General features: G+C 39.2%; 1 protein-coding gene across 11 annotated transcripts in view; it reads left to right on the forward strand.

The window, feature by feature from the left end:
• The window catches only part of LOC132830290 (kinase suppressor of Ras 1-like), a 205,434-nt gene that overhangs the window by 137,108 nt on the left and 43,493 nt on the right, over positions 1 to 24,833 (forward strand). For all 11 annotated transcript variants that reach the window (XM_060847854.1, XM_060847856.1, XM_060847857.1 and 8 more), the window contains 2 exons: positions 18,894 to 19,041; positions 23,353 to 23,812. In XM_060847854.1, coding sequence (XP_060703837.1) covers positions 18,894 to 19,041; positions 23,353 to 23,812 — 608 coding nt within the window. The remainder of the gene's footprint in view (positions 1 to 18,893; positions 19,042 to 23,352; positions 23,813 to 24,833) is intronic.

Genomic DNA, 24,833 nt, shown 5'->3' on the forward strand with positions numbered 1-24,833 from the left:
TCTGTGACCTGTGATTACTGAGAATTAAATGTATAATTTTTAACTTGGGAGAATGTGCATGCTTAAAATTAGGATGAGTTTATCGAAGTGCAGCATCAAAAAAATTAATAACTAGCTCACCCACTATGACACTGTTCACTATTTGCCACTTGGTCCTGATTAATGACTGTGAGAAGTGTGTTTAACCTGGCCTGTCCCTTTAATGCTACTGCGCAGGTAATCTCTCTGGGTTGATGGTTTAAAGAGGCACGCCTTGAGGTTAATTAGAGGTTAATAGTTGTGGGAAGTTTCTGTTGATTATGTACTGCCCATAAATCACTGCCTTCTGCAATTGAGGAACTTACATTATTAAGGTCAGTAAAAGCATCAGGAAGTGACTGCCTTCTTTCCATACTTTTGACCCATTTATGTGGTATGGCACTACGCACTAAAGGTTATATGTTCAATAAATATGTTATATATGTTTAATAGAGTTTGTGAATGATTTTAGGTTTCTGTTTTGTGGCTATATAATTAAAGCGAAGTTTTGCATTTATTTATGTTACTCATTAACTCCATCATAATTGTTAACCTGTGTGTATCTATAATTTGTATATTTCCCTTTTTTATTTTACGAAGTCTAGTCATATTAGCTTGATGAGTGGGATAGAAAATCTGAGCTGTTAATTTAAAACTTGAACAGGAAGTCTGGTTCTGCAAGATGGGATTGAAAACTCTGGAGTTACCGGCACTCCTTTTCGGCAACCTGTAAGAACGATCATGTTCATGCTTTTCTCCACTTGTGACTTTGATTTGCTTTTTGTAATTTCTAGCATTCTACTCTCCCTCGATTCCAGATTGCACAAGCAGAAAATATGTTTTTGAACTTTTGGCAATTTAATAGACTAGTGTATATTTGTGCTGCATTCTACTTCAAATCTTTTTGTGCACATGTTCCCCTTTCACAAAAAGGAACATTGTAGGAAATAAATTCCTATATTTTAGCTAGTCTTCCTTCTAGGAACAGAGCTAAGTTATTTAGCATATTTTGAGCCTGTTCTACATTAGGTTGAGACTAGTATAGTACTCCATTTTAAACACTTCAGTTGTGAATTGTAAGACATGGATTGAGCAGTGTGGTTTGACATTCTGTCATTTTAAACTTTTTTTTGGCAGAATGCAGAATGAAAAACAAGTGATTATTGGAATGATCAAATGTATCAAAGAAATGCACATAGCTAATAAGCTTGTGATGGGTACAAAGTTCACTCGAGCTAGGTGCATCATTTGTGATTTTGAATAAAAACATGAAAGTTTTTTTGTCGTATTTGAAACACATTTGTCCTCCTGCTTCAGTGGCAGTCAGTAGTTTTGCATTTGATTCCAAAGATTGCGAGTGCATCAGTGTCAAAGCTAAGCCGTGATGGTGAGATGTGAGCACAGAATCAAGGATGTCTCTTTGAGCTGTGCCACTAGATGCTATATTTTGGTTGAGACCTTAAACCATAACTCTGTTTGCTCTTCCGGGTTGCTGTAAAAATTGCCAGGCCCAATTTCAAAGAACGTGAATTTTCTCCTGATATCTTGACAAACTTGTATCTGTTGAACATTAGTAAAGTTGATAATCTGGTCATTTATCATGTTGCATTTTGTGGGGTCTTGAAGCAGCACTTTTTCCTACATTAGAATAGAAATTACACTTCAGAAGGACTTCAGTGTTTTTTTTAAGAATGAGGCTCTGAATGGCGCTGTAGTTACAACTACAAGCAATATACTGTGATGCTGGAAATCTGAAATAAGAACCGTGCTGGAGAAGCTCTACAGATCTGGAAACATCTGCGGACAGAGAGGAAAAACAGTTAATGTTTTGAATTCTGTATGACTCCAAGGGGAGAGTCTTATTAAACTCACTGTTAGTGCTATGTAAATAGAGTCATAGTGATGTACAGCATGGAAACAGACCCTTTGGTCCAGTCATCCTTGCCGACCAGATACCCTAAACTAATCAAGTCCATTTGCCAGCACTTGGCTCATATCCTTCTAAACCTTTTCTATTCATATACCCATCCAGATGCCTATAAAATGCTGGAATTGTATTAGCCTCCACCACTTGCTCTGGCAGCTTATTCCATACTCTCAGTACCCTCTGCATGAAAACGATGCCCCTTAGGTCCCTTTTATAACTTTCCCCTCTCACCCTAAACATATGCCCTCTAGTTCTGGACTCCCCCACACCAGGGAAAATACTTTGTCTGTTTTATCTTGTCCATGCCCTTCATGATTTTATAAACCTTTTTAAGGTAACCCCACAGCCTCCGAAGCTCCACGGAAAATAGCCCCAACCTATTCAGCCTCTCCCTGTAGTTCAAATCCTCCAACCCTGGCAACATCCTTGTAAATCTTTTCTGAACCTTTTCAAATTTCACAACATCCTTCCGATAGGAAGGAGACCAAAATTGCATGCAGTATTCTAAAAGTCGCCTAACCAACATCCTGTACAGCCGCAACATGACCTCCCAACTCCTGTACTCACCAATAAAGGAAAGCATACCAAGCGCTGCCTTCACTATCCTATCTACCAGCTACTCCACTTTCAAGGAGGTATGAACCTGTGCTCCAAGGTCTCCTTGTTCAGCAACACTCCCCAGGACCTTACCATTAAGTGTTTAAGTTAGAATTGAATCAATTTGTTTTTCCCGAAACAAGAAAATGACCTTTGCCAGAAGACTAAAAGCTAGCACAATTGACAGCTTGCACATTTACCCTGTCATTCAAATATAAATGATTTTTCTACCAGATTGCTGATACTTTAATTCTATACCTCACCAGTGAATATGTTTTGGATGTAGTCACACAAGTAGATAACAATTAAATTATATTTAATTAGCTGCTTGGGAATCCGACATGAGTTTCTAGCCTTTGTATTCCTGATTAAAGGAAGGGTGAGATTTGATTCTAGTGAGGAATATTATAGCATAAATGTGGACAGCTTGATTTTATTAAATCTTATGTAGGTGTTTATCTTCACTTGTAGTCTAATCAAACCTCTCCTGTCTGCCCATATTGCGTTCTCCGAAGTAATTTTATAATTCTGATTTAAAATAATCCATGTCTAGATGTTTTTAAATGCAATTAAGGAATAAATCTGGAAATAAAGGCTAGCCCCATAGTGGCAATGAAACTATCGTTGATTATTTTAAAAACCCATCTGTTTCATTTAATGTCCTTTTTAAAGTCAAAAATCTGCCATTCTTAGCTGCCCTGCCTTTACTGTGGATCTGGAGTCTTATAAATGTGTTTGACTTTTAAATGTCCACTGAAATAGTCTGGCAAGCCATACACTTGTACCAAATAATTACAGAAAAGCTAGAATGTGGTGGTTTAAGAAGGTGATTCACCACAATCACTACTGCAAGGACGTTTAGGAATGGGCATCAAATATTGTCTTAGCCAGTGATGCCCAGCTCCCACAAAAAAACTTTTCAAATAATCCATTATGTTTTCTTTGTGCCATCTTGCATTAAGATCTTGGTTTAAACTGTATCTACTAAGTTTTCTTCCTGTCCTTTTGTATTCATTCCAAAAGGTTGATGAAATCTTATTTTCCTGTTTGGAAATCTGTGTACCACATGTTCATCCAAGTATTTGGAGATTTTCTGCTGTAATCAGTTATGTGTTTAGCATGGAAGAATCCCAAACACCAAAGTTGGTCTGTATTCCACAGCTGGTGAGTGTGGTAACCCCTATATTTGACATCCCAAATAATTATACCAAGACATCCTGAAAGCCAATATTGAAGTCTAAGTGGACCCTGCTAAATGTGGAGGGAGGAACAATCCTAGCTGGATTGAAATGGAGAAATCTCTAAAAGCAGGCAGTTTCTGCATTTGAGAAGAGTTTGATGTTTGCAGGACAGTTGAGCATGTCTTCACCAACCCTTTCTCTTTATTTCCTCCCATCCTCCTTCAAAATTCTGTCACATCTCACATCAGTGTCTGTCTTTTATCTATTTTAAGTTTGAGAATTTATTAGTGTCATCTCTTTTCAAATAATCTTTATTAACTCTTCTTTGGATAGGTCTGATAATTTATGGGTTAAAAACAAAAGATTGGACAAAGTGCTTCTGACATAGCTCATTCTCCATACAAATTGTATTAGAGTTATTTAAATGTATAGCATGGAAACAGACCCTTCCATCCAATTTGTCCATGCCAACCAGATATCCTAAAGTAATCTAGTCCCATTTGCCAGCACTTGGCCCCATATCCCTCTAAACCCTTCCTATTCATATACCCATTCAGATGCCTTTTTAAATGTAGTAATTGTATCAGCCTCCACCATTTCCTCTGGCAGCTGATTCCTGATGAAGGGCTTTTGCCTGAAACGTCGATTTTCCTGCTTCTTGGATGCTGCCTGACCTGCTGTACTTTTCCAGCATCACTCTAATCATCATTGAATTTGATTCCACCCATCCAGAGTAAGCTATCTGAGACCAGCCTGCTTAAACACAAAGCTTGACTATACATAAAGAATGGTCACTTAAGCAAGGTGTGGGATGTTGTTGAAGTGTGGCTCAGCATGAATCAGACTCTTGTGAAATAAAGTGAAAAAATTACTGTAACTATTTCCTATTTGAGAGGAATTCTTGCTTGATTTAGTGACTTATCACATTTTAAAGCCCCAAGCTATCTTCGAAGACAGAAAGTGGGTTTTGAAGTATATTTATTGGAGTCATACTTAACAACTAAGTTACACCCAGGAGCCATTTATCATTACCATGATGGTGGAACATTGAAGCACTTCAGTGATACCCTCAAGGCCTTACTGGTGAAGTGCAGCATTCCCATAGACACCTGGGAATCTCTGGCCCAAGACCATCTAAAGTGGAAGAGGATCATATGGAAAGATATTGTGCACCTCGAGATTTGCCGTCAGGAAAAAGCGGAAGCCAGGCCAAAACAGTTTAAGGAGTGTGCCGCCGCACAATGCACCAGCCACCCCTTCCTGCAACCACCTTCTGCCCCAAGTGTAACAGAACCTGCAGAAGCAGCATCAGTCTGTACAGCCACCTGCAGACTCACCGTGAGAATGGGAGAAAATCATCCTCGTCTATGAGGGACCACCAATTAATGAATGAACCCAAGAGTGAAAATTAAAAGCAAAAGTGATGAATAGCTAGTTTAAAGATATATCTGTGGTGTTAGTTGAGTGAGGAAAAAAAACTAGAATTTTAGTTACTACTGAACGGAATAGTATTAAGCTCTTTTCTATCATACTTCCCTTTGGTTAAGCATTTCAATCAAACTATACGCTACAGTCCAGCTCACCCACTCGGTTATATTCCCTGGGGCATTTGTGTAAATCTGCAATGCAGTACCAAGGTCGCCTGAGTAAATATTTGTACTAATGCTATTTCAATCATTTACCAAAATGAGTTGGTGCTGTGAAGAATAACTTGACTAGTTTGTAGTCCATGTGTACCATTTCCTTACAAATATGCAATTATGTCTAAGTCGCCAACGGCAACAGTTGCAATCCTTTTGAGATGGAGAAGTAGTTACTTTGGCAAGGGAAAATTTATATATAAAATGATTGATCTTGGAACCATGACCGTGTCAGTTGGGCAAATGGAAAGCTTTTTGAGAATGTCCAGCAAAAATGTCACAGACTGGTTCCTGAAATTTTGGATGAGGTATTTAAGTTTAAGTGTGCAATATAAATGTAGAGTGGGGCATAATTATCATGCATATCCTGTTGCTGAGAGGGTTTATTTTAAGTTAGAAGTGGGCATCACTCCTAATTTATAAACATGTGCTGACTCTTCCAATATGAAGAGCCAGTCTATTTTTATACAATGACTTTTCTTGATTGAAATTGGAAAAACGGTGGTTTTCAAATCGCTGCAGTGGCTTGTCTTTCAATGACCTGCCTATTTTGTTTCATTTATCATATGTCACTGACCTTGGAGTCTTTGAAATTAAATGTTAGTTGTAGCAATCAGCCTTTATTTTTGTGTGTAGCTAAGATCGTAGATTATGGTTGATGTTCCAACATCCTGGAATATAGGTGAAAAGGATATTATTGATGATAAAACTTTGAGACTCTTCCTCATTGTGTGTTGATAGTTAGGCCATTCTACCCATTGAGCATGCTCTGCCATTCTATATGTTCAAGGCTGATTGAACACTTCAGTGCCTTTTATTCAGCCTATCCCATTACTTTTTATGTCATTGGTAATCAAAAATCTCTCCATCTCTACCTTAAACATAATCAAGGGTTGAGCCTGTACAGCACTGAGTGGTAGAGAATTCCAAAGGTGTACAGCCCTCTGGGAGTAAAATAATTTATCTTCATTTCAGAGCTAAATTGTCATCTCCCCTTTATTTTAAACTTGTATCCTCCACTTTTGGAACATCTGCAACTACCCTGTCATCTTTTTTTAAGTATTTGATACGTTTCAGTTAGATCACCTCTCATTCTTCAAAACTCAAGAATACAGGCCCAGTTTGCCCATTCTGTCTCTTGTCATCCCTGGAACAAGTCTGGTGAGCATTTATACATGTTGCTGCTGAAGGGTGGGATTCACAGATTGGATATTCAACTGAAAATGTTTATCTTGAAATTTATAAAGGATGCTCCTAATGCCTTGGCATGTTTCATAATGCCAAAGATTATTATGTAAATGTGAGTTGATGTTTGGAGGTTCAGTGACATGAAATTGTTTGTTTCTGTGCAATTTGATCAACACGTATTTTAGTGCAGTCATGCTTCAGCTTTCTTAGAGAAGAATATTTTGGCGCCTAGAATATCTGGTTAGATTTTGTAATATAGACTTCCTAGAACAGGACGAAAAAATTCCGTTCCCTTCTTCTTGAGTTCTTTGTGATTGGATTCATTCTCTGCCGTTTCTCCTTGAACTTTGCCTTAGTTACACTCTTTCTTGAAGTGTGGCTGGATAACTAATGTCAGTCCTTGAAATCATCATTTGGCTCTTCGGTTTTTTCTGGAATATTTTGGAGTGAGTAATGCACCCACATGGGCAACACACCATCTATATTCAATAGTCCACCCCTGACCACCCCCACCTTCCCAACTACTGCAGTTTAAATTTTAGAAATTTTGTTTTTGTAGCTTGGTTCCAAGTAGGATGATACGCCTCCCCTTTCCAGTTTCTATATTTAATATTTAGGTTTGATTTCTGGTGTGCACAACTGAAAGGAATGAACAATTTTATTCTTTCCACCACTCTTGTGCTACGTGGCAAATGGTACTGTTGATTACTAAGAATGTGTCACCCAAAAGCCAAAGCAACTTGTATTGTGCAGTTAAAATTAACAGTGACCAAAGACATTTCACAGGAGTGTTTATAAAGAAAACTGGGAAATTGAATCTCAAATGGAGATACGGTAAAAGATCAAATGATTAAAAACTTCTTTGAAGAGGTAGGTTTTAATTGGTCTTTTCAAGTGGCAAAATGAGGTGGAATGCTGAAGGTAGGGTCTTCAAGTATCCACAGCATAGGCAGCTGGAGGTCTGGCCACCAATGGTAAGGTGATTAAAATTGAGTTTACTCAGTCTGCCTTAGCTTGGATATCCTGGAGGGATTTTGGATTTTGGTGGGGGAGACCATGGAGAGATTTGAAAATCAAGAATGCTGCATTTGAGGTTGTGATTAACTGGAAACTACTGTAGGTCAAGGAACACAAGAATGATGTGGGAGGGGATCTCATATAAGTTCAAATGTTAGATCTTCTGAAATAAAGGGAGAACTCTCCATTTGGATACAGAACTGGCTCAAAGGTAGAAGACAGAGGGTGGTGGTGGAGGATTGTTTTTCAGACTGGAGGCCTATAACCAGTGGAGTGCCACAAGGATTGGTGCTGTGTCCACTACTTTTCGTCATTTATATAAATTATTTGGATGTGAGCATAAGGTATAGTTAGTACGTTTACTGATGACACCAAAATTGCAGGTGTGGTGGACAGTGACGAAGATTACCTCAGATTACAACGGGATCTTGATCAGATGGGTCAATGGGCTGAGAAGTGGCAGGTGGAGTTTAATTCCGATAAATGCGAGGTGCTGCATTTTGGGAAAGCAAATCTTAGCAGGACATATGCACTTAATGGTAAGGTCCTAGGAAGTGTTGCTGAACAAAGAGACCTTGGAGTGCAGGTTCATTGCTCCTTGAAAGTAGAGTCACAGGTAGATAGGATAGTGAAGAAGGTATTTGGTAGGTTTTTCCTTTTATTGGTCAGAGTATTGAGTACAGGAGTTGGGAGGTTATCTTGCGGCTGTGCAGGACATTGGCTAGGCCACTGTTGGAATACTGCGTGCAATTTTGGTCTCCTTCCTGTCGGAAAGATGTTGTGAAATTGGAAAGGGTTCGGAAAAAATTTACAAGGATGTTGCCAGGGTTGGAGGATTTGAGCTATTGGGAGAGATTGAATTGGCTAGAGCTGTTTTCCCTGGAGCATCAGCAGCTGAGGTGTGACCTCTATAGAGGTTTATAGAGTCATGAGGGAAATGGATAGGATAAATAGACAAAGTCTTTTCCCTGGGGTGGGTGAGTCCAGAATTAGAGGGCAAAGGCTTAGGGTGAGAGTGGAAAGATATAAAAGAGATCAAAGAGGCAACTTTTTCATGCAGAGAGTAGTACATGTATGGAATGAGCTGCCAGAGGAAGTGGTGGAGGCTAGTACAATTGCAATATTTAAAAGGCATCTGGATGGGTATATGAATAGGAAGGGTTTGGAAGGATATGGGCCAGGTGCTGATAGGTGGGACTGGATTGGCTTGGGATATCTGGTCAGCGTGGATGGGTTGGACCGAAGGGTCTGTTTCCGTGCTGTACATCTCTATGAATCTATGTACGCTGCAGTTTTGGATGATTGCGAGGTAGAATGTGGGAAATCAGCTCAGGAGTGCATAGGAATGGTGGCAGTGTTTTTGAAGTCTTTGTTTTTGAGGTAGCAATGTTTTAGTGGGTCTCTGACATGTTGGTATTCCCCTGTTGGGGATTTTACCATCCGCAGGAATGTTTGACTTTGGGACATCAAGGAATAGGCAGAGTGCATTTTCAGAATTAAACAGATGAATGAAGGTCTCCTCTTGTTAATGTTTTTCCATGTTGGCTTGAGATGAAGGCCAAAATTGCTACCATGCAGAAAACAGTAGGTGGGAGTCTACCCATATACTCGTTTAAAGCATTACTTTAAAGCCTCCTATGGAGAAATGTTGTGAAAAATGTAACCATGAATCCGCTGTGTGGCTTGAAAGTGAGTCCTTCTGATCCTTTTATATTCAGAAGCTGAAAAAGCAGCAGAACGTTGTTAGCTCCATTCAGCTGTGCCTCAAAAAAGACTGTGTGGACCTGAAGATTAGAAAAGCACAGGAGTGTTTCTGGCTCAGTGAAGCTGGAAGATGGTGCAAAGAAATGTCAGCGAGTGGTAGTGTTAGGCTCACAGCAACGAGAGAGCTGTGGTCATGCTGATATTTGGGTGTTGGGAAATTAATGCAATAGGACATCATCTTGGGAGAAGGTGTTGAGCAGCTGGGAGGCAAACAGCCATTAATGCTGTGCTCTAATTTGGACCAATTGTGTGGGAGATTAGAATTTAGATCCTTAAAAGAGGAACTGCAACTTTTTCAAGACCACCTTTTGTAAAATGGAGTTGATGGATTCACAGTGACCACTGATATCTGGGTGGTGTTTGAAAAAATTGAGAGACCTGCCTTTGTAGCTTCTGTCACTTAATGCAGTGTTTGTGGCATGTTTGACCACCTTGTTAATTCATGTTTACTTCAGATTAATTTCTGATATTCAGAGTATAAAATAGATTGTCTTGACTATTTACTTTGTTCTTGCGTAGCAATAATTCTTCTGTTTGTTTTAAAACTGGAAGCATGAGGCTTTTTAAAGAAAAACATTTTCCCTTGTTCAGTCGTCTTGATCTCTGTTTCTCATTCGGTCAAACAGCAAATGCACTGTCAAGCATGATATGCTGGACTGTACTTGGGAGTGACTGCTCTGTATGATTTTTCTCTGTCCTGTAAGTCAGGTGACACTGATGCTACTTGCTGCCATATGAGTTGCTGCCTGAGAGTAAACCCAATAGGTCTGGAACCTGCTGGTTTGAGTGACTTCATTGTGCATTGAGTAATATTTTTAATTCAATGGGACATCTGCCACTTTATCCTGGACCAGCTATCGCTACTTTTTGGATGCATGCTGGCAGCTATTGTGACAAATCATTTACTGAAAACTAAATAGCACAATGATTATACTACTGTATGTGAAAAATTGTTGCTTGTTACCTGTAATTTGGTGCTTGAGGCAAAAGATATAATAATGATCATGCAAAAAAATTCAGCTCCAGCACATTCAATTGCAGAATGTGCAGTGCTAGAGTAATGTATCTTGAGCCTAGTCTCAATGGAGCAAGTGTTCTTTCATTAGAGTGACCCTTCTTCACAAATAAAACATTTTTCTGGTATATGAATGTCGTTGGCAATTAAACTATTTTTCGACATGTTTGCGCTGTAACTTTTCATGTCATTTTGTTCCCCATTTCCCAATAGTTGATGCACAATACACTTGTAGCCGGTAGGGACTTCAGTACAAATATAAATCACACAACAGTAGGTTATCGTCCAATAGGTTTAATTGGAAGCACACTGGTGATAGATGATGAAGGAGCGTCGCTCCGAAAGCTAGTGTGCTTCCAATTAAACCTGTTGGACTATAACCTGGTGTTTTTAACTTTGTACACCCCAGTCCAACACCGGCATTTCCAAATCATCAATACAAATAGCTAGTTTTCTCAAAACAGATAGACACTCTTGAAATGTTGAATCTTAGAACCTGTATTTCTGATGATGATGGAAGTCAGCTTACATTTTCAATATCTATTTGAGTTTGCCAGGAGATGTGCAAAAGTGAAGGATCAAGGATGGTTGATTTTTTTTCCCCTTTCATCTTGCAGTGATGTAATGCATCTGCTGCTGTGCTTCTGTGCACAAAGTGGCTTGGATCGGGGATTAAGCAGAACTTACATCTGACTCTACTGTGTGAAACAAATTCAGGCAATTTCTGATTGTTCCCTTTGGGTCTGGTTATACACAAGTGTTAAATTGCTGTTTTTAATCATTTTAAGGTCACCTTTTTTTAATGGAGCTGCAGCTTGCCGTTTCATGTTTTAATTTTATTTTTATTGAAGAGAACTTTCCAGACAGCTCCGTAGGTTGCTGCTCCTTTCTGTTTTCACTGTTACAGCAGTTAAGTTGAGGACTTGCCTGACCCATTACCACTTCCTGTTTTCTTTTCAATGCTTCAAGCAGATGGTGTTTTCACACTGTAGAAACTGCAGTTTGGAAGAAAAAGATCAGTTACTGACAGTGAGGAGTGCATCAGACAGAGAACAGCTAGAATCTTTTGTGAAATTTGTATCAAACACTGGCTTAATGTCTAAGTAATCATATTAAAGCCAAACTTGAAAGGATCATGTCGAGTGATTTATTTTTAAGCTGCTACAATAGTTTAGCACGGTTTGTGCAAGTTTAGAAAGCCTCATATTTTCTACCAATTTACTTTCATTTGTCGTGTCATGGGGACATGGCAATAGGTCTCAGAGTTTGTCTGAGCCCCTTAAACCAAGCTTGTCATTCCCTTGAAATTTTAATCTCTTGATTATTTGCTTTTGTGTAGACCGCACACATTCTAATCTTAGATCTCAATCATTTAAATTAATAATATTGTTAGCATTAACATTTAACAGAGCTACTTGCTTCAAGTGTAGCATTAGCATTTGTATGAAGAGAAAGCTTCCCATTGATGAGCATTCTATTTTCTCCTTGAAAGCTGAGCCTGAATTGTAGCCTCACTAACAATTTATTTTTCAGCATGTTTATTTTCTATTTTCTACATTTCTATGTTTAAGCTTAAGTATGGCAGAAAAATTAATTGTCTTGTTTCCCCCCCTCCTCAGAAAGAAGCCATCTCCATTTGTGATCTGAATGCCATGACTATTTGACAACGTTTAAATATTGCAACATTTCTTCTTGTGCTGGGTCAATTCTAAATTTGTCATTAAGGTGTTTGGATGTAAGACAATCATCATAATTACATTGCATTACTAGGCAAATGGTAAAGATGTTTGCACTCATTATTCAATGTTTTCATCTTGTTTTTTTCCCCCAAATGATTACTTGAGCCAATAAAATATTTAACAATAATCCAAGCAAAAGCTTATATAAATATTAACTTTTGAGTGCATGCTCAATGGATTTAGGAGGCTCTTACTATGTTCACAGTGCGAAACTAATGCAAGTTGTTCCTTGTTTAAATTGAAATGCTTAAAATTTCCCAAAATTATACATTGAGGAACTAAACCCAATGGCTTGTAGGATTTTGTTGAAAGAAGATAGCTTCTCTAGCTACATTTCCAGAATTATTTGACTGTTAAACAACTACACAGGATATTGTCTATTGACTACTTTGCACAGGTCTTGTATACAACGCAACTGTTGCTTTGTAAAGGAGTGAGAATTTTTTAAATGGACTTTAAAAGCTTTCAACACAACCCCTGATGACTAGATGCTAATGTATGCTTGTAAAGCTAATAATATTAATAATTTCCAAATTTGAAATAATGCATTGTTATCATTCAGACTTGATGTGCAGGATGCATGGGTTTTGATGTTGGAACAAGTTACTGTAGGATACGGGGACATGGTACACTAATGTGAACTTTGCTAATTTGTTTAAATAAATTGATGTGAAATTTTCTTGGCTGTTATCGTTGATGGAATTTTTTTTGGCTTTTTTTTAGGATGCTTTTTCTTCTGTGCATGTTTACTGTATCCAGTTGGAAATCAGTCTGGGTGTTGCATTATTGTAGTACTAATTATATTAACTGTTACTAGTACAGTGCAGCTATTGTCTTATAGGTATTTGTATTTTAGATTGAAGTAACCAAGCTATTTTACTTGAGCAGTTTCAATATTTCAATATTACAAATTATTAAATAAATACAGAACTTGTAATATGAGTATGCATATGCTTCCATATGTGGAACAGAGGCAGTAAAAATGAAAAGATATGTCTTATATGGGCACCATGGTCTTTCGTAGGATGTACTGCACAAACAGATAATTCAGCACTAACTGTCCAGGTTGGGGGTTTATGCTCCACTTAAGGCCTTTCTATCTTTTCTCATTTAAATCAGCCAATGTAACCCTCGATTCCCTCCTTCCTTATATGCTTCCCTAATTTCTGCTTAGATACATCTATGCTATTTGTTTCTTCCACTTTCTGTGGTCATGAGTTTTGTATTAACACCATTCTTCTTCTTAAAGAAATTTCTTGAGGCAAGCTGGAGACCATTCATGTGTCAGCCGAGAGCGATGTAAATCTTGAAGAACTGACTTAAAATTTGGTTTTCAGGCCTTATTTGAAGGCATGATTTTATGCTGTGTCTTACTGTGTTTTTAAATAATCATCGCATTGATTAACTAATTTCTTTTATTATAGAGCAAAATTGTATTCTCACTTTTTAACAATATTCTCTTCATGTACTAATTTTTCGGAGCCTCTCATTTCATTTAAGAATACAATTTTTTACATTAGGTACCTTCTCTCTGGAGCTTTCTGTAGGTAACCTCCAGGATGATTTTTTATCCCATTGGTATTTCTCAGATCTGGTTAAATTTATCCACATTATATCCATGTAATGGTAATGATTTAGCTGGCTTCCTCCATATGTCCTCAGGTTTTGTGAGTTTCAAAGACCAGTGACAGCTGTGAAATGCAACATTAACTTGAGTAACTTGACACTTGAGTTCAAGATTTCGAGGCTTGAGTTTGTGATTTTCAATGGACAGGAAAGCATGGCCGTATGTGTAAAAGTACTAAATATCTGACAAAGAAGCTCAGTTGCATAAGATGAACCTTTTGTATCAGCTATTTTAAGTGCAGTTTGTCTCTTTAATTCAAAGTGCCACCAGCCTGAATTCACATGCAACTTGTGTGGTTCTGATTTGCATTGAAGTAAAAGTATAGATGTGGAATATTATTTGGTAGTTTCTTCATTTGGGTACTATTCTGTTGTTTGGTTTATGGCTTTCCCAGGGCCTTTACACTTGGTGTGTTTTAACATTTACTGTTCTTTTCAACATCCTGGAAGGCTATGGCCAATAACTGAGTAAGATACTCTACATGATCATGATTCTGGAACAGACTGGTATTTTTATTGTTGTCATATTCCTGAAGAAGGGCTTATGCCCGAAACATCGAGTCTCCTGTTCCTTGGATGCTGCCTGACCTGCTGCACTTTTCCAGCAACACATTTTCAGCTCTGATCTCCAGCATCTGCAGACCTCACTTTCTCCTTGTTGTCATATCAGACAATGTCGCCAAATTATGCCATGATCTGGAAGGGAACAGTAATTTTTGTATTTAAACTAGAGAAAAGGTGACATTTAATGGAATTACTGAGAGAATAAAGCAGTGTCTAACATGGTGCATATCTCTTTTTCACTCTTTCTTTCTCCCCCACTCCCTCTCTTTCTCTGTCCCTTTTCTTCCTCTCTTCCCTTCTTTCTCCCCTCCCCCCAGTCTCGTACAAGAAAAGGCATGGTTGGAGGATAAATTTATTTTCATGATGGATACATTGGGCAAAAAATCACTATTGTTAAAAACCAAAAGAACTGCCAATGCTGTTAATCAGAAACAAAGACAGAAATTAGTGGAAAAAGTCGGCAGGTCTACGAGTATCTGTGGAGAGAAATCACAGTTAACGTTTCAGATCACATGCTGTACATCTCTATGACCCTTCCACAGAACTGCTGAGCTTTTCCAGCAATTTCTTTTTTTATCAGTATTGTTAAGGTTGATCAGGACGTCTACTCCATCCCTTTTCATGATTGAAAGATTTAAAATTCCTATTCTTTTTCTTTTTTTTTCCCCCTTGCATTACAGGGGATTGTCTTTGTCTCTGTCTCTGTCTCTAGTGAAAGTTACTTCTGATCAAAATGTCATTTTTTTCCCTCCATCTCTACCTATTCCATTTTTAATATAAAACTCCTTCTAAACTTGCATCCCTCAAATCCCTCTGTGACCTCCTCTCACCCATTCCCATTGCTGTTCTGCTTCAGCCCCATTGCTCTCATGTTTGCATTCCTTCAATTCTGACCCCTATGTATTGTACCACCATTGTTTGTACTTTCAGTTGCTTAGGTCCCAAGCTCTGGAATTTTCTCCCTCCACTTCTCAATCTCTCCACCTTGCATTTTTCATTGAAACATTGTGTGAAACTTATCTCTGAGCATGTTTATGGTCAGCTGGCCTGTTTATATGACTCTCTCGTTTTATAACTTTGTTTCCTGATGCTTCTAGGCACTATGTAACTGCTGCAATGTGTACCCACATGCAGTTACCTTATTTTGTGTATCAGCCTGCTCAGTTACCCTTTCCTTGCTGTAGCATTTTGGAATATGAGTCTTTTGCTGTACATTACATTCTCCCAATCTGAAAATGGCAATGATTGGGGATTTAGAGTTGAGTTGCCAGATAGGTATTGAAAGAAAGTGTCATGCTGTGCAATCTTTGACAGAGATTGGAGGAGACTAGCCCAAGTTTTTGCGGCAGGGGAGGATGTGGTATTGGAATGAATTGGGCAGATCTTGATCCTTTTCTAAAGGAAGGCTGTTACTAAACTTGAGGGTGCAGGAAAGATTTACACGGTTGTCGCCAGATTTAGAGGGTTTGAGCTATAGGGAGAGGCTGAATAGGCTGGGGTTGTTTTCCCATGGCTGAGGGGTGAGCTTGTGGAGGTTTATAAAATCACGGGGAGCACGGACAGGGTGAATAGCCAAGGTCTTTTTCATAGGATGGGGAAGTCAAAATTAGAGGGTGTATGTTTAATGTGAGAGAGGAAAGATATAAAAGGGACCTGGTGGGTATTAGCTCATGCAGAGGATGGTGCATGTATGGAATGAGCTGCCAAAAGAAGTGGTGGATGCGGGTACAATTACAACATTTAAAAGGCATCTGGATGAGTACGTAAAGAGCAAGGGTTTAGAAGGATATGGGGCACATGTTGACAAATGGGACTAAGTCAGATTAGGATGTCTGGCCAGCATGAATGAGTTGGGCTGTCTCAGTGTTCTGAGTCTGAGGTCAGCTGAGCAGATGCAAAGTTAAATGGAGTATTTTTGGGGTTCTGGCAGATTGGAGTTTTGGAAGCCTTTTTGCTTTGAATTGATTTTGGAGTTGCTGATCTTGTCAGTGCTGTATTTGTTGCCTAACTTTAGTTACCTAAGATGATAATTTGTGATGAGCTTTCTTGAGCTGTGGTAGTTTTGTGCCAAACCGCTCCATTACCTAATTAAATTAGGTAGCAGAATGCTGCAACTTGGGATTTATGGAGAGACTGGACTGGCTGAAGACTTCCTTGTGTGGTCTGGGATGGTACTGAGCACGTTGCTCTGCTGCTGGGTTACATACAGTCAAATGTAACAAAGAATAATGGGACACGAACTAAAATAGAAATTGGTGGAGAAACGCAGCAGATCTGGCTGCATCTGTGGAGAAAGAAACCGAGTTAATGCTTCGTGTCCCGTTACCTTCTCCAGAACTGAAGCTGGATAACTGGACCCAAAATGTTAATTCTGCTTTCTCCGATGCTGCAAGACACACAGACTTTCTCCAGTTTTCTGCTTTTGTTTTAGTACGAAGAGTATTCAACATTTTGCTGAAAAACATTTAAATTCCACTGATTTGCAGAGCAACGGTAGCTGTGAGCAGTCCTAATTCTGTAATCTCACTCTAGTATGAACAATGACAAAAGCTTTAACTAAACATTTAGTAATTTTCAGCAGTCATGAGACCATATTGGAAATGTTATTCCCATGTAGATTTTGGGTTTTATTGCTGAAACTGAATAGTACTTTGTTACCCATGGAATTGACTCTCTCATTGTAGAATAGAATGTTTTCAATTTCGTCATACTGTGAAGTACAAAGTGATCTGTGAATGTTGATGATTATGAACCAGACTGCAAAATTTATGATCTACCTAGGCACCAGGGACCATTTTTAAAAACAAAAAAATTTGATGAAATATAAGGTCCAAGGAACTTTTAGCAAAATAAAACTACGAGATTGTGCAGGTTTGAACAAACAACAACAAACTTTATAACACATCACTAGTGCACCGACATAATTGACAGTATATCTAAAATCTTCTGTTTTTATGCCCAGAATTAACATGTGGTAAATATGAATAATGGACTCATTGAAATGTGCATATCCAGTAGCAAATGTGATCAAAACAAATCCTAAATTTCTCAGACATTAATGTCAGATCACCAAATCTCAACACTTCACAATGCTTCACTTTCGCTGATCTGGCCTTAATACACTCAAATCTGCTGCTCCATCATTAACTACCACAGCTACTGCTGTTATCCATTCCTGGCTCTATGCTCTCCTGAACTCTCAACTCTGGAAACTGCAGTCCGCTATGCATTTACAGCTCCAGTCTTTCACCGGTAGTTAGCTTCATTAAGCCAGAACTACCCTTGGCTTTTCCTTGGTCTCGCTGTGTTGCGTGAAGCCAATATTACTTGTGTGCTTTTCAATCTCCTGCTCTTAGCTGGACCGAAAATTAAAGGCTGATTTGGCTTCTTCTGAATCCCCACAGCTCCCAAGGGTTGTGTTCTTGTTCTCTCTTGCTGTCTTTTTCTCTACATTAGTCTCCTGCCCTAACCCCTTTTGAATTCGTCTTCAGAGACTTTGGAACTGTCCTGAGTAACCTATTGAAAATATTGCAACTAGCCCTGGTCCCACTGGCTGTTTTCCTATTTGTCAGCAGAATTTCACAATATTTAATTCTTTGGAACTCTTTGTAATAGTACTTTTGGAACTGAGTGCTCCCTATAGTATGATCTCAAAGAATGTGACATTCAGTAGCATGAAGAATGCTTTATTTAAAAACGCATTAATAACAGTATGCTTACATGAATCAAGGAATGGGGTCTCTCACACAGCAAGGAAAATTTACAGGAACAGTCCAACATCAGGAGACTCTGTTCATGATTAAGATTGCTGTGTGTGGCTAGTCAATTTAAACAGCCAGAGATGTGGAGAGCCATTGAATGGGTTTTTTCAAGTTCATCTAGGAAAACCTGCAGAATTTATTTAAAATCTACGCATGAACATTGAAGTGTTTGGTATGTGGAAATATTAGACTCCACTGTGCTTGCAAGTAATCTTTGCACCTCTTTGTAAAGGTTTCTATAATTGTGACTGCATCATTGGCTGCAGTGTAACTCTCAAAGTCTTTGCACAAGCATGAGCCTTAAAAACAGTGAGCTGTAGAACGTCTGTTAGCTGGTGGATCGTGTAGAGTGAGGTCACTGAACAGTTTTCTTTCTTTAAACTCCTGTCACTTTTAGGTTGTGTACTTTTCTATGCTTATTTGACGTTTAGCAATACTAAACGTCTGTGAAATGATAGGTTTCATGTTGCAGTTTGACATGGAAATCTACTTCCTGCAATCCCCTCCTTTTAAACATTTGGGACAAGCCATGTGCTTCATATCAATTCCTGCATTTTCTAGCCCTGGTACATTTCTCAACACGATAGAAGGTTTCAAGGCTCTTTTATTGCTTTATTGATCACAGTTTGATCTGGCTGGTTTAGCTATTTCCTATTGAGTAAAACTGATCTAAATAACTGAGAATGGTAGCTGTTTATGGGCCTGTGATTTAAGATATAGATATTGCAATGCTGTGTCACAGCTGAATTGTTTAACATGAGAAAGCATAAATGTAGCTGATTTCAATTAAATGCTACCGTAATATAAATCGAAACATTGTGAATTCTGTTTTTGTTGTTTGTACTTTTGTCTTCAGGAGGTCCCAGGTGATCTAACACTAGACATTTTGCTGAATATGTCCGATACGAAGGTTTGTGAAGTCATGAAGAGGTATGGAGCTAACCCTGAGGAATGCTGTCGGCTAAATGCTGCCCTCTCCTGTTTAAGAAGCATAAATGATTCAGGTAATTGTTACCATTCAGCTCTTATAATGATGTAATTGGTGTAGTTTGGGAGTGTTCCATAATATCTTAAACTTTGAGAGGTTACTGAACAGCTTTTTGTTAAGGCTGGGTTATGTAAAAAACAATACATGTTGTGAGGTACTTTAAGATTCTAAACTAATTTTTTTACAGTTCAGTATGCATCTTGTTTAAAGTTATGATTCGGAGATGCCGGTGTTGGACTGGGGTGTATAAAGTTAAAAAATCGCACAACACCAGGTTATAGTCCAACAGGTTTAATTGGAAGCACACTAGCTTTCGGAGCGACGCTCCTTCATCAGGTGATTGTCACCTGATGAAGGAGCGTCGTTCCGAAAGCTAGTGTGCTTCCAATTAAACCTGTTGGACTATAAACTGGTGTTGTATGATTTTTAATTTTGTTTAAAGTTAGAGATTGTGTTTTATTGTTGTAGTGACTGCTGATATTGTTGGAATTTGTTTGGTAATTTTCTCTGGCAAATACTCATGTTGGTATTTTACATCAGGAAATTAAAGGCGCCATGAGTCACAGCCATGACATTCACCATGACTAAGAGCATCTCCACTCTAGTGCAAAACTTCAAAGAAGTCAGGAATATTGAACTTGGCATTTCTCATTTCATTGGTGGATAGGCCATTGTCGGTATGTGCCGGGTTTCTGGAGGCAGCTGTCCACTTAAATGACCTGTTGCCGCCATTGAAATTGGATGGTAGAGTGCCCGGTGTCTGGGACTGACTTGTGAAGTAGTGTCTAAGTGTGGCACTGGAAAAAGCACAGCAGGTCAGGCAGCATCCGAAGAGCAGGAGAGTCAATGTTTCAGGCGTAAGTCCTTCATCAGAAACGTGTGGAGGGGGTGCTGAGACATAGATAGGGGTGGGGCTGGGGGAAGATATGTGGGATGGCGACAGGTGGATACAAATAATATTACTATCTCAAAATAGGGGCAGCACGGTGACTGAGTGGTTAGTACTGCTGCCTCACAGTGCCAAGGATTCGGGTTTGATTCCCACCTCCGGCAACTGTCTGTGTGGAGTTTGCACATTCTTCCTGTGTCAGTGTGGGCTTCCTCTGGGTGTTCTAGTTTCCTCCCACAATCCAAAGATGTGCAGGTCAGGTGAATTGGCCATGCTCAATTGCTCGTAGTGTTAGGTGCATTAGTCAGGGGTAAATGTAGAGTAGGGAAATGGGTCTGGGTGGGTTACTCTTTGGAGAGTCAGCGTGGACTTGTTGGGCCAAAATGTGCTTTTATGAATAGAGTATATTTTGTCATATAGAAATATAGGTAATAGAATGATTGTTTGATTTTAAAAAAGCAGTGTATATGCACATTTCAGTGCTCAACGAATTGGTATGATAGGTGAGAAGGAAAGGGTAGCAGGTGGGAGTACTTTGTCTTAATTTTTTATGTGTACGATTTCTGTTATTAGTGTAGGTGCCAGAGTATGGTGACTTAAACATCTTCACTTTTGTAAAAATACAAATGTCAGTAAGTTACTATTCTATTATATAAAGGGCCATGGGGTTTGGGGCGAGGATATTAGGTTGCGTGAGTTGAAATAACTTGGAGTATGGGGGTGAAAACTTTGAGGAAAGGGGATTTCTTTTTAAAACATTCCACCCCCCCCCTCAAACCTTGTGGAGAGATAAAATAACCCTTTTGAACAAGTCAGGAGTGTGATGGAATGCTCTCTGCTTGCTGGATGAGTACAGCTCTAACAATATTTGAAGTGTAATGGCCCTCAGCTTGCTTGATTGTCATCACATCCACAAACATTCATTCACTCCCTCCACAACCACATAGTAGGAGTATTGTGTACCGTGTATAAGATGCACTGCGGAAATTCACCAGAATTCCTTCGTTTATTCCAAACTTATAATCACTGCCATCTTTGAAGGAGAAGAGCAGTCAATACATTGGAACACAGCATCTACATGTCCCCCTCCAAGCTTCTCACCATCTGACTTGAAATTATATTACCATTTTAGTGTCACTGAGTCAAGATACCTTCTAGAAATCGATGTTTCCCTACACCATATGGACTGCAATGGCTTATGAAGGCAGTTCATTATAACCTTCTCAAGGCAGCTAGAGATGGGCACTAAATGCTGGCCCAGGTACAGAAGTCCAGAACAATTGTTTTTTAAGAGCAGCATGTTTAGCTAGCAGTTTTGCGATGGATCAGTTGCTGCAATAACAAATTTGTCACAAGGTCCTGGTCCAGGTTGCTATTGGCTTGCTGCCACTGGCAAGTTCTGTTCTGTTATTGTTGGACTTGGCTGTGATTCCCAAAACTCTAGTGCTGACATTTCCTACTTGAGTTAATTGCATACTGATGGACTAGATGACAAGTTTCTGGAAGGCTTCAACAGCTGGGTGTTTGCTCCACTTTGGAAAATTGGCACAACAAGGGGAAGGATGGGAGATTCCACACGTTTTGTGTAAAATATTTTGCAGAGTTGACTACTTCACAAATAGTAAAAATGTTTTGACAAACCAGCATTAGTAGAGTTATTCGATGCATCTTTTGAGGCCAAGTCAGTTAATTAAGAATTGAACAACTAAAGTTGTGGTGCCCAAGTTGAGTACTGTACTGAGATTGAATTACCCAACATATTCCATCTTCGGAGATTTTGCCTTCAATGAGAAATCTGTCTGGTTTTTATCAGCTTGAGTAGATCTGAATTGTCTTCTGTTTGATTTCATTGCTGATTTATGCAATTTGTGAATGTAATGTTCAGCAGCATTTGTGATGACTTGGACACTGAAGCTGCTCACATTCATATGCAGCAAGCTCTGAATAATGTTCAGGGTTGGGCTGATAAGTGACCAGAAACATGTGTGTCACGCAAATGCCAGGGAATAACCATCTCCAATAGGACATCTTCCTTTTGATGTTCAATGGTATCACTATCACCAAAGTTTCAGTATTGGTATCTTGGATACTGTTGACCAGGAATCAAACTGGACCAGCAATATAAGTAGGAGAAAGTGAGGACTGCAGATGCTGGAGATTAGAGTCAAGAATGTGGTGCTGGAAAAGCACAGCAGGTCAGGCAGCATCTAAGAAGTAGAAGAATCGATGTTTTGGGCATAAACCCTTCATCAGCAATATAAGTACGGTGGTTACAAAGTGGTCAAAGGTTAGGGACCCTTTGCATAGTAACTCACCTCATGACTTTCCAAGCCACTAATTACAAGGCACAAGTCAGGACTGTGATGGAAACTGCTCTACTTGCCTGGATGGGTTCACTTCCAACAGCACTTAGAGCTCAACATCATCCATGGCAAACAGCCTGCTTGATTAGCACCATATCTGCCCCCCTTCCATGTTAATTTCTTTCACCACTGAAGCACAGTGCCATCTGTGTATCATCTATAAGATGCATTTCAGACTTCTCTGAAAGCACCTTCTGAATATGTGTCTACCTGGAAGGGCAGAGCAGAAGATCTGTGGGGACACTTTTATTGTTTGCAAGTTCCACACTATCCTGACTTGGAACTATATCACCATTCCTTTGATATTGTTGGGTCAAAATCCTGGAATTCCTTCCCTGAAAGCACTGTGGGTGTACCTACACTCTCTGAACTGCAATGGATCAGAAATGCAGCCCACCACCAGTTTTGCCAGAGCAGTTAAAGTTTGGAAATACAGTGAATTAGCAGGGTTGCCCACATCCCACGAATGATATATTTTTTAAAAGCATTAGCAGCATTATCAGTGATAGTATTCAATTCAACTTATCTCCTTTTGTTCTTTAAGATTATACTTCTAAGTATTGTTCCTTCTGTCTTGCATATCTGTAATTTTCACTTTAGTAATTGACCTGTCGAGGACCTACAAAGTGGTACAGAATATTGGAATGTTCAGAATATTGCAACTGGTTCATTATGTCTGTGCCAATTAATTTGCACCCATGTAATGATCTATACGCTGGCTTCCTTCCTATTTCCTTTCAATTGCCTTGCATTTTGGCTGCTTTAATCTGACTGTCTGTTTTTGTTTCCATTGTTTGCTTCTGAATGCTTTCCTAAAGCATGACAAATCTGTCAAACATCATTTACATTGTGGTGAAATTATTATAGTATTTTTAAAACTAAATGAAATGCAAGTGATGATTCTGTCATTTAGTCTTTTATTAATTATTAATCGGTTTGTTTGTTACTTCATTGTTCATCATTGAGCTGTTATACTGTATGAAAATATTTATCACCAGAAATTCAGCGAGTTGTTGAAGAATTTTAAAGGCAAATGTTGCTATGTTAATGAACTTCGATTTTTTTTTATAAATAGGTGGTGAGCTACAAGATGACACTGTTCTTTGGACTTCATCCGAGACAAGACGAGAAAGCAGTACTGCATCTCCTTCAGAACTATTTTGTCCTGTTGGTTCAAGACAGCCACACAGTCCTTCCCCTGTTCCCAGACTAATACCCTCTCCACCACGTTCAATATCTGTTTCTGTTATTCCAACTTCGGAATCTATATGCTTGCCAAATCGCTCAGACAACTTAGTAGACCCTTTTTCACCGTCCCCTCGACCGGGTCGGCGAACATCGGGGCCCCAAACTATTACAATTACGCCACCAGCTACTCCCCCCTCTAAGAAGAAGCATCGTTTTAAGCCACCCCGAACTCCTCCACCACCTTCTAGGAAACTTATTCAGCTTTTTCCTGGTTTCTCCGGACTCACCAGGAGTAAATCTCATGAATCACAACTGGGCAATAGAATAGATGAGGTACCAACAATTAAGTAAGTATGACTTATTCATATATCAATGTGATGAATGCACATCTGCAAACAGTCGTTATACCTTTTTAAGTAAAGCTGTTTTCAAATAATTATTTGGTGGTGCAGAATTTGATTCTTGCTGAAAGAAGATATTGAAACTTTTTGTTTGGCACTCATCTGGGCAATTCACAAGAATACCAATTCAAGGGGAAACCCCCACTATCCAGACTGGTTGAGAGTAGAGTGCTGATTGGTTTGCAAGTAGATTCTAACTCCTAGAGAGATTGTCATGGAGAATGCATCTATTAATGCTGATTGTCAGTTAACTTGCCAAGCTTTGCTTAAATTTTAAATTAGACATGCTGACTGATTTAGGGCATTATCTTGAGAAATGAATTAGTGAATGACTATCACCTATTTAGGGTGTAGGTTTGCTAATTGAGCTGTAGGTTTGATATCCAGACGTTTCATTACCTGGCTAGGTAACATCATCAGTGGCGACCTCCAAGTGAAGCGAAGTTGTTGTTTCCTGCTTTCTATTTATATGTTTGTCCTGGATGGGGTGCCTGGGGTTTGTGGTGATGTCATTTCCTGTTAATTTTCTGAGGGATTGATAGATGGTATCTAGATCTATGTTTTGTTTATGGCGTTGTGGTTGGAGTGCCAGGCCTCTAGGAATTCTCTGGCATGTCTTTGCTTAGCCTGTCCCAGGATAGATGTGTTGTCCCAGTCGAAATGGTGTTTTTTTTCCTCCGTGTGTAGGGCTACGAGGGAGAGGGGGTTGTGTCTTTTTGTGGCTAGCTGGTATTCGTGTATCCTGGTGGCTAACTTTCTTCCTGTTTGTCCTACGTAATGTTTGTGGCAAGAAAGTACTGCCACAAACACTATGTAGGACAAACAGAAAGAAAGTTAGCCACCAGGATACATGAACACCAGCTAGCCACAAAAAGACACGATCCTCTCTCCCTTGTAGCCCTACACACGGAGGAAAAAAAACACCATTTCGACTGGGACAACACATCTATCCTGGGACAGGCTAAGC

The sequence above is a fragment of the Hemiscyllium ocellatum genome, chromosome 31 (genome assembly GCF_020745735.1).
Source record: "Hemiscyllium ocellatum isolate sHemOce1 chromosome 31, sHemOce1.pat.X.cur, whole genome shotgun sequence".
Classification (NCBI taxonomy): Eukaryota; Metazoa; Chordata; class Chondrichthyes; order Orectolobiformes; family Hemiscylliidae; genus Hemiscyllium; species Hemiscyllium ocellatum.